This window comes from Pinus tabuliformis, chromosome 5_2 (assembly GCF_031772625.1).
Source record: "Pinus tabuliformis cultivar Carrire ecotype Pingquan chromosome 5_2, CPIR1, whole genome shotgun sequence".
NCBI classification, from domain to species: domain Eukaryota; kingdom Viridiplantae; phylum Streptophyta; class Pinopsida; order Pinales; family Pinaceae; genus Pinus; species Pinus tabuliformis.
This window is the reverse complement of record NC_142306.1, coordinates 1,002,333,769-1,002,343,371: the sequence shown is the minus strand read 5'-3', so window position 1 is coordinate 1,002,343,371 and position 9,603 is coordinate 1,002,333,769. Positions and strand designations below refer to the sequence as shown.

The following is a 9,603-nucleotide window of genomic DNA, read 5'->3' as shown; positions in this document are numbered from 1 at the left end:
CCTGGACATTTGGTAGAGGATGAGCCTTCCAAAATTCTGAGACCATCCTGAGATAATCGGGATCCTTTAATCAGGTTGAGTTAAACTTAAAAGGAGCCCAAGGTTTCCTGAATGAGCCAACCACTTCCAGATATATAGGGGATTGATCCAATAATACCCTAGTGCCCACCCATTATCTGTAATTTGTGAGGGAGGTAAGCATGTCTTCATGGATGAGATACATGTCTAGTCTCCTCCCTAGAGCTGCATCTTTGGTCCATCTATTGTGCCAAGTTGGCATCTTCTTGTTCATAGGAACATCAATAAGACCATTTTTCTCCAAGAGGATGCCTAGCTAATCCGAGAGTGGATCCAGCTGTGAGTGGTGTCCCCAGGACTCTTCATGTCCGATGGAAAAATTAAGATCTCCCCTTGAGATAGAGGATTGGTTGATCAGGGGATTTTCAAGGAACTGTTGCCAAAAGGCCAATCTATTTTGATTGGGAGCATAAATGTTCATAATACAGAGATGTTTGCCCAATTCAGCAGAGAATATATCCATGCCAAGGAAACCCTGACCTCCCCAAGTTGATGAAACCTTTATGGTTCGAGGGTTGATCCCAAGAGTCAGACCCCCAGATCGCCCAACAGCATCTAGGGATTGAAAGTGCCACCCTGGCATGATAGCTAGAAGGGTCTTAACAATATGTTTGGAGTAACCTAGGGTTTCCTAAAGAAATATAATATTATAGGGCTCACAGCTCAAGCGTCTCTTAAGGGCTAATTTTTTTTAGGGACTAGTTAAACCCCTATAATTAAAGGAGAGCCACTTCATCGGGGAACAAAGCCAATGGTGTCCGGTGCTCTAAGTACCCTTTCAATGGTGTTTTGACGGCCCTGGGAAACATCATCCCCAACAATTTTAATGGCTTTGGACATCTTGGAAGGCCTCCCCCGGAGGGTTTATGCTCAATAGTAGAGGGTATGATACCGAGACCAAGCACATCAGGATTTGTTTGGTGGCAAGAACGGAGGTTGTAGCAGTGAGAGCCTGAAGCAGTAGGTGAAATAGGATGGAGTAGATGTCCCTGGCCAAGGACAGCCGACGGGGTGGTGGAAAAGATAGGAGACAGGAGTTCAAGTGCACAAGTAATGGGAGATGTAACCAAACAAGAAGAAGATGCAGATGATGCCAGAGAGACGATAAAATGATTAAAATTTAGAGTAGAGGATAAGGAAGTAGAAATAGTACCTGATGTAGGAGCAACCTCCATAGCAGAACAGGATCTAGTCTTAGGTGGGGAGATAGGCGGCATCTGGGAGGCATTGGATGGTTGTACAGTGACCCCAACCACATCCTTTGGATGATCCGGACCTATGGGATGCTTGTCCACAATCAAATCTTTCGTCTGTCGGTGTTTCATTCCCTTAGTAGTAGTCGGAGTAGCAGGCAAGAGTAGTGGGCAGTCTTTGAAGAGATGTTCGACCTTATGGCATCATCTACACACCTGAATGGAATGCCTTCGTAATCAAGGTTTTTTCGACGAGAGAAATGTTGCCAATGTAGGGTTATCTTTTCCTCCAGGCCTTCTCTGGTATCCAAATGTACCAGGATGTGAGCCATAGTCATGATCCCCATCGTTTCATAGGATTGATCATGTTCCAAATAAGTACCCAACACGTCTCCAATGTGCTTGAAAACAACAGGAGTCCAGTATTGCATCGGAAGGCCTGGTAAACGAACCCAAATAGACTCAACTCCCAACTGTTCCCTCTCAGGATCGAACAAGGGATCCCATCTTTTCAGCAAAACAGGTGCTAATTCGATATGCTAGAAACAAGATAGTATCCAGTCTATGTACTCCTCCCTGTGGAAGCAAAGGGCAAACCATCCTCACGCAAGCACCCGTATGATGGGCAATTCTTTAAGTAAAGAGCCCCAAATCTCTGAGGTCCAAAGACGAAGTCTCTCCACAGTATAGTTCCGCCCACGAACTTGGCCCACCAGGACCTTCTTGGCTGTATTAGCAACTTCCCCCATCAATAGGTCTTCTCCCAAGGCTAGGTTGATGTCCTTATTGACAGCTTTGAGGCACCTGCCTTTCTTAAGCTTGTCAGATCGGTGAGCCATCAAATAGTCCCGAAGTAGACCACGAATGCCCTGATTTATCGTCTGAGGGGTGGATGGGGTTGATTTAGGGTTACGGATCGGGGAGATGAAGCATCTAGAGCAGATAGGAGTGTTGGGGTTTGGACCGACAAGATTTAGGGTACAGCCGAAATGTGCAAGGTTTGGGAAGGTATTAGACCTAGGAGGGGGGATGCCAGAGGAGGACGGGTCGCAGGGCGGGGTGGAGATGGGGGGAAGATGGGGTAGCTGCGCGTCGAAAGTGGGCGAAGGTTGCATATAGGTACCAAGCAGATTTAAGGTCGCACGGGAAACTAGTGGGTAGTCCAAGCCAGAGGCGTCTTCGATGTTAACTGAGGGCGAAGGATGGGGCACAGATGGCCTAGGTCGGTCCAGTGCAAATTTAGGAGCTGACAGAGGTCGCAGATATGTGGCAAAAGGACCAGAACCCGATACGGCATGATGGCGAGACCAAATGACCACATGGAGATTAGGGTCCTTCGAATAGTCCACTTCGTCCAAGTCCATTGCAATCGACAATAAACGGTCGATGGTGGTAACATTTGGCGAGAAATTCAGGAGGACCACGAGAACATAAGACACCAGGGAAACCACAGGTAGGAGATAAGGTTGGACGAACGGAGTCTGGTGAGCTGTGAGGGTTAACCCAGACCTTCAGACGCCAGGCAGCAGTGCCACAATAATGCCATGATCGCCTCCCTCTAGAGCTCAACTATGCTTTTCCCACATCTACCAGAAAACAATCCAATGAACACTCAGCAAACCACCATAATGAATTATTAAAATATTTACAAGTAATTATTAAAATTCTTTTTATAATCATAATCTAAAACAGTCAAAGCACCCTTTTTATGCAAGTAAAACAGGTCAAAGTAAAAACTCATGACATGAATATCAACAATTTTCTTTCATCTGTTATTTTCTCATTAAAAGAAAAAAAAATTCTTATTGGCATGGCAGGAAGAAGATTTGCATCAAAATTGATTGGAATCACTCTATTTGATCTATGAGAGGGAAACATATAACACTCAGCACCAATGGTGGGATAGTGACTTATAAATTGAAAAATATGAGAATGCCATTAGTTGACTTTTCCATGATACTATGAGGTCGTTGAAAACCATCTCCAGGTATCCAATTATATATGATGTCCCACGTAGAGCACGTTTCCATAAGTCAAAAATAGAGGAACTTAATTTATACAATCTTTTTTTGACATGGTTAATAAAATTTTCTCTTTAAAAGGGTGGTGTTGAGCATTGTAAGATTATTTTACAATCTTTGGTTGGGTTATTTTAAGATGATTCAAATGATTGATAGAATTTATTCCATAAAAGGGTGGTGTTGAGCCTTGTAAGATTATTTACAATTTTAGATTGGTTTACTTTAAGATCATTCAAAGTCCTTGGACCTTGTTGGATACACTTTTTTTTCATTCAAGCAATGCAACACATTATATAAAAAAAATTAGTTAAATTATTTCTCTGAATTCTCAAGTTTTTTTTAATAGTTTTTCAATATCTATGGAAACTAATTGAATAGTCTAGTAAGTGAAATCTATGGGGGAATTTCTTGCTTAATTAGAATCTGAATCATTTCCATCTTAAGATGAGCATGAATTCAAATCACAAACGCAATTTCTTGTTTGCAAGAAAACCACATGGATTTTTTATTGGGTTTTAGAATATAAAATAAACAAATAATGAAATTTTAGTTTATCCTGTAACATCACATCAGTTACAACATAGTCAAGAATTCAATTCAGAATTATTATTTTTCTTTCTAATTTATTTTATTATTGTATTGACAATTTATTTCATTATTGTATTGATAGGTGTTTTACAATTCAAAATAATAGGGACGTTGTAAAATATTATATAATATAATGTTATGTGATTATATATATATATGAGGTTGGTATAAATGTCTATAAATTTATTTGAGAGGTAAATAGGTAAACATGTTTCAAATTTCAATCTATATTTTGTTGTTGTTGGAATACTCTTCGTACTCTACAGTTTGGTATGAGAGAAATGTTGTCATGTAAAGTTACCTTAATATATATATATTAAAAATTTAAAAATATCAATAATAAAATATAGCTTTGAATGCCAAACATAAATAAAATATTTCAATATTCATGTTAAATAACATAATTTTGCATGAAATATTACTTGCTTAATATTAATAAGATGTGTAATTCCTTCCATAGTCAACAAAAAAATTGATATAATGCATTTGAAAAAAAACTATTGAAACCAAAAAAACAATTTAGTGTAAGCCATAATTTAGTTTACATATTAAATGACACAATTTTATATCAACTTTATTTTAATAAAGATATAAAGTAATTGAAGTTCATATATATATATATATAGATATATATAGATATATAGATATATAACATATAGTGAGACCTCTAATTTTTGCACTATAATAATTATTATATTATAACTTTTCTTTTTATTGAGAGAATATTTTTTAAAGTTACTCATGTCAACTCAAGATTGAGCATAAAAAGAATTACAAGTAAGCTATAGAATGCTCATTTAAAAAAAAAAAAAAAAAATGTCAAAGATTAACTTATACAGTGATAGATTTGTCTATTTTGGAATAGAGCTCTAGAATATTCTTAATAGTATGCACAAATCAAATTGAGATTTATCTTGCAAGTAGTTATGCACTTTTAATTAAATTGATTAATTAAATGAAGTGTCCTCTGAAATGAGTTATGATTTTTTTAGGCATGTGGTATTAATAACCCATGATATTGGTCCATACTATTGTAACAAATCCTATTTGTAGAGACAAAGTGGAAGTAAAACTCCATGGTTAAGAATCTTGTTTATCTATATATATATATATAAACTCGACAACCCCTCAAGCATTAACAGTTATGAGGGTTCGGATACCGCACAAAATAAATTTTCATTTAACAGCAAAGCAGATCTCCTAGACCAAACTTCTTCTCCGACTATCTTCAAAAGGATGAACACAATAGATCCTGAAGCTAAGACACCACTGTCCGACGAACCAGAAGAGATGAAGCAGATGCAAGATAAAGAAAGTTGGAAGACCGTAGAGAAATAAAAGAAAATTACAACACCAATCTCGCCAAGAAAGACGAGGAGCTAGACAATTAGAAACTAAGAAAGAAAATTATAGGTCCGATAAACCAATTTGGTCTCAGTGGACGTTAACCACCACCACCATCATCATATCTATATATATATATATATATAGATATAATTTAATGGATTTTTAAGATTTTCTTGAATTTTTTTTATTTTCAATTACATATTGTTTAAAAAATATATGTATTAATTTAAACTAAATATGAAAAAATTACACATCTCTTAATGGATTCTAAAATAAACTTCTAAATGCAATAATTTTTTTTTACCAAAAAACAAAATGTAAAATTTAAAAACTATTACAAATATGATAATAAAATATTGAAATATGATAATTAGAAATATAATTGATTAAAATATGATAATTAGAATTGGACGGATTCCTTTAAGAGTCTCCTCATAGGTTTAGGCCTAACATCCACGTTTATTATATGCATTATTGGCAACCATGAAATCTTTCCAGAAGGATAAGTGCCCCGGGCCAGATGGGTGGACCATCGATTTCTTCATCCATTTCTTTGATCTATTTAAGGATGATATCCTCAAGATGGTCGAAGATTCGAGGAAGCAGGGCACCATCAGTCAGAAGATTTCCTCTACTTTTATCGCCCTTATCCCTAAGAAAAAATGCACATCCACCTTTGCTGACTTTCGGCCCATATCATTGTGCAACGTATTGTACAAGATCATTTCAAAGATTATTGCAATGCGCATCAGGGATACTCTTTCTCAGCACCTGTCCTCAGAACAACACGGTTTCCTAAAAAACAGAAACATACTTGACGCGGTGGCTCTCACCCAGGAATGCTTGCACTCTATGCATTGCAGGAAACTTGAAGCGGCCCTATTAAAGATCGACTTAAAGAAGGCATACGACTGTGTGAGCTGGGTTTTTATAAGATGTCTTCTAGCAAAGATAGGGCTTGATGTCAGATGCATTCGATGGGTCATGGCCTGTATTGTGGATGTAAATTTTGCAGTACTCATTAACGGTGAGCCAACTCCGTTTTTCAAATCGGCCAGGGGACTTCGCCAGGGCTGCTCCCTATCTCCACTTATCTTCATCCTGGTCATGGAAACTTTGAGCATACACATTAAAATTGCTATCCAACAAAGGAGATTTCTGCCTCTTCCAATCTGCAAGGAGATTTCCATGTCTCACTCCCTATTTGTGGACGATATCCTCCTGTCGGCCATGCTGTGCAGATCTACTTGGGAATGTATTTTCTATACACTAGAAAGATTCCAGAGTGCCACCGGTCTATTCATAAACGACACAAAGTCATCTTTCCACGTAGCTGATACGAATGGAGAGGTGATCACTTACCTCGTTGAATTATTCCATATCAAGGCGATGCCTATCGGGGAGGGTCTCAAATATCTGGGATTTCACTTGAAACCTGTAAATTACAAAGCTGCTGACTGGTCGTGGATTGCAGACCGTTTCTACAGGAAGATAACATCATGGGAATCCAGATGTTTGTCTATCGGAGGACGTGCCACTCTTGCCCAGGCCGTGTTGGTCCAAATCATGGTCTTCTGGGCACTTCTTTTCTATATTCCGTCTTCTGTCATCAACTGTCTAAACAACATGATATCAAATTACATTTGGGGCGGCCAGAAGGAAAAGACCAAATTCCATCTTTGTAGACTTGAAAAGCTGTCCCGCCCAAAATCCATGGGAGGTTGGGGCTTAATGAATTTACAGTCTTTCCGAAGGGCGCTGCTGTGTAAAACCATGTGGAATGCGCTGTCGGGGGAATCTCTATGGAGCAAAACTGTCAGGGCCAAATATTTGTATGGTCACGACATTATTTACTGGTACAGACAATCCACTTTCGGTGCCAACAGTGGTTCTATCATCTGGAGGGGTTTCAAGAGAATGTTTCCGTTTGTCCGAAAAAACTTGATTTGGAATTTCCATTCGGGTTCCAAGATCATCATCGGCATTGACGATTTTGCTGGTATGAGTGGGCCGATCCACATCTCTCCTTCACTTCTGAGACATCTGCACAACAAAGGATATTTTTTCTGGGCTAGTGTTATAAAAAGATGGGACGGCGGTTCCCCGATATGGAAATCTGCTGTAGATTTAAATCTCCCCGGAGATCTGGCTTCACAATGGAACGACGTCACCCGGTCCTTAAATTTCTCAGGCATATATCGAACGATGGAAAATGACAATATCAGTTGGAGAGGACTTGGCGGTTCTTCTGTGGTAAGCGCCAAGCACATATACCATCAGATACTACTCTCGGACTGGGACTCGAGCGAAAAGACATTTCCACAGGCATTTTGGAAAACCGGCTGCCCAACAAAAATTATTATATTCGCTTGGCTGGTATTTTATGACAGAAACCTTACCTGGGAAAATCTTCAGAAGCGTCAGTGGCATGGGCCTGCTATCTGTTCACTCTGTGGTATAAATTCTGAAAATAACTTGCACATTTTCCTCCAATGTCCACAATCCAAAAAAATCTGGCAGCTCTTGGCTACACATTTTGGTTTCGATATGGTCAACACCCCTTCCATCTGCGATGCTTTTTATTCATGGAGCAACATGCGCTGCATGTGGAGGCCGCTTCCTTTGGTTACTATTTGGACCATTTGGAAATGGCGGAACCGTATCATTTTTGAAGCCATAAAGGACCCGATTTATTCTATCTATGAATCCATCCTTTCATTATTTGAAGCTATCGCTCGTCCACAACAGCCCACAGTCAAACAACGGAGGATGCTAATTCATAATGATCTCTATGATTATCCAATTGCCTTTTTTGATGGCGCAGCCCAGAGGAACAAGTGTGCCTGTGGGATTCACATTATTTCGGAAGAAGGACAATCATATGACATCTATTGGAACGGAGGTCCCGGTACAAATAATAAAGTGGAGATTATGGCCCTCGCTGGTCTCATTGCTTTCTCTGATTTCCTGGGCATCAAAAACCTCCACATATATGGAGATTCCAAAGTCACCATCGAGCATGTTCTATCCAAAAGCCGAATTAGAAATATACATCTTTCATGCTGGTTAAACAGGATTATGGATTGGTGGCGCACCAGGATAGATACAACATCTCCCATATTCCCAGAGGGAAAAATCGAAGAGCAGACTTTTTGTCCAAGCAAGGACTCACATCTCCGTCGGGCATATGGAGACTGCAGATAAATGTGGACAACTGCGCCTGCCAGATCCAAAATTTCACCATAACGGGTACACATCTCCAAATTTTGTGATGTCCAAAGATAAGTTCTCTATTCTCCTACTTATGACTCTCGCATATGCTGTTAACTATGCTATATTTTGGACCAACGGTTCCCACAGATAGGTCTATTTTTTTTGTCTGCACTCTCTATGTTTCAGTTTTTTGGTATAGCTTCATATGCCCGTCAGTATGTACTGAACTGTTGATATATCAAAATGTTGTACATGTTTTTTTTTTGTATATTATTGATTAATACAATCAACATATCGCTTTTTTTCATGCTGAAAAAAAATCCCTGTCATTCACGCAAAGCCGATAATATAAAGAAATTTAGTTAACGTGGACTTTTGTCCCGAAAGGTGCGTCGTAAAATAATGTATTAACTTTAATAATAATTAATTAAAAGAAATATTATTAAAGTTCGATTAACATAATCAACCAAATAACTATTAAAAAAATTGTAATCATAATGGAAATTATTAAAAGTATTTTCATAATTCAACCAATTTTTATTTAAAAAAAAATTATTAAAATTTTTCTATCAATCTCGTGTTTTATTAATAATTTTCAAAATTGTTTTATTTTTTTATTTTGAAAATATTTTTATTTCTTTATAATTAAAAAAAATACACACTATTAAAATTCTATCAACATAATAACTATTAAAAAAATTGTAATCATAATGGAAATTATTAAAAGACCTTTCATAATTCAACCATTTTTATTTAAAAAAAATTATTAAATATTTTCTATCAATTTTGTTTTTCATTAATAATTTTTGGAATTGTTTTATTTTTATTTTGAAAATATTTTTTTTCTTGTATAATTTAGTAAAAAAACACTATTAAAATTCTACATAATCAAGCAAATAATTATTAAAAAAAATTGTAATCATAATGGAAACTATTAAAAGACCTTTCATAATTCAGCGCATTTTTATTTTAAAAAAAATTATTAAACTTTTCTACCAATCTGGTTTCTCATTAATAATTTTTAGAATTGTTTTATTTTTTATTTTGAAAATATTTGTATTCTTGTATAATTAAAATAAAACACTATTAAATTCTATCAACATAATCCACCAAATAATTAAAATAATTATTAAAAAAAATTGTAATCATAATGGAAACTATTA

At 37.0% G+C, this 9,603-nt stretch overlaps 1 protein-coding gene across 1 annotated transcript; it reads left to right on the top strand.

Moving 5' to 3' along the window:
* The first annotated feature begins 5,710 nt into the window (after window positions 1-5,710).
* On the top strand, window positions 5,711-8,431 carry LOC149162667 (uncharacterized). Its single transcript, XM_089435261.1, has one exon. The coding sequence runs from the start codon at window positions 5,711-5,713 to the stop codon at window positions 8,429-8,431; it is 2,721 nt and encodes a 906-aa protein (XP_089291387.1).
* Window positions 8,432-9,603: the final 1,172 nt, after the last annotated feature.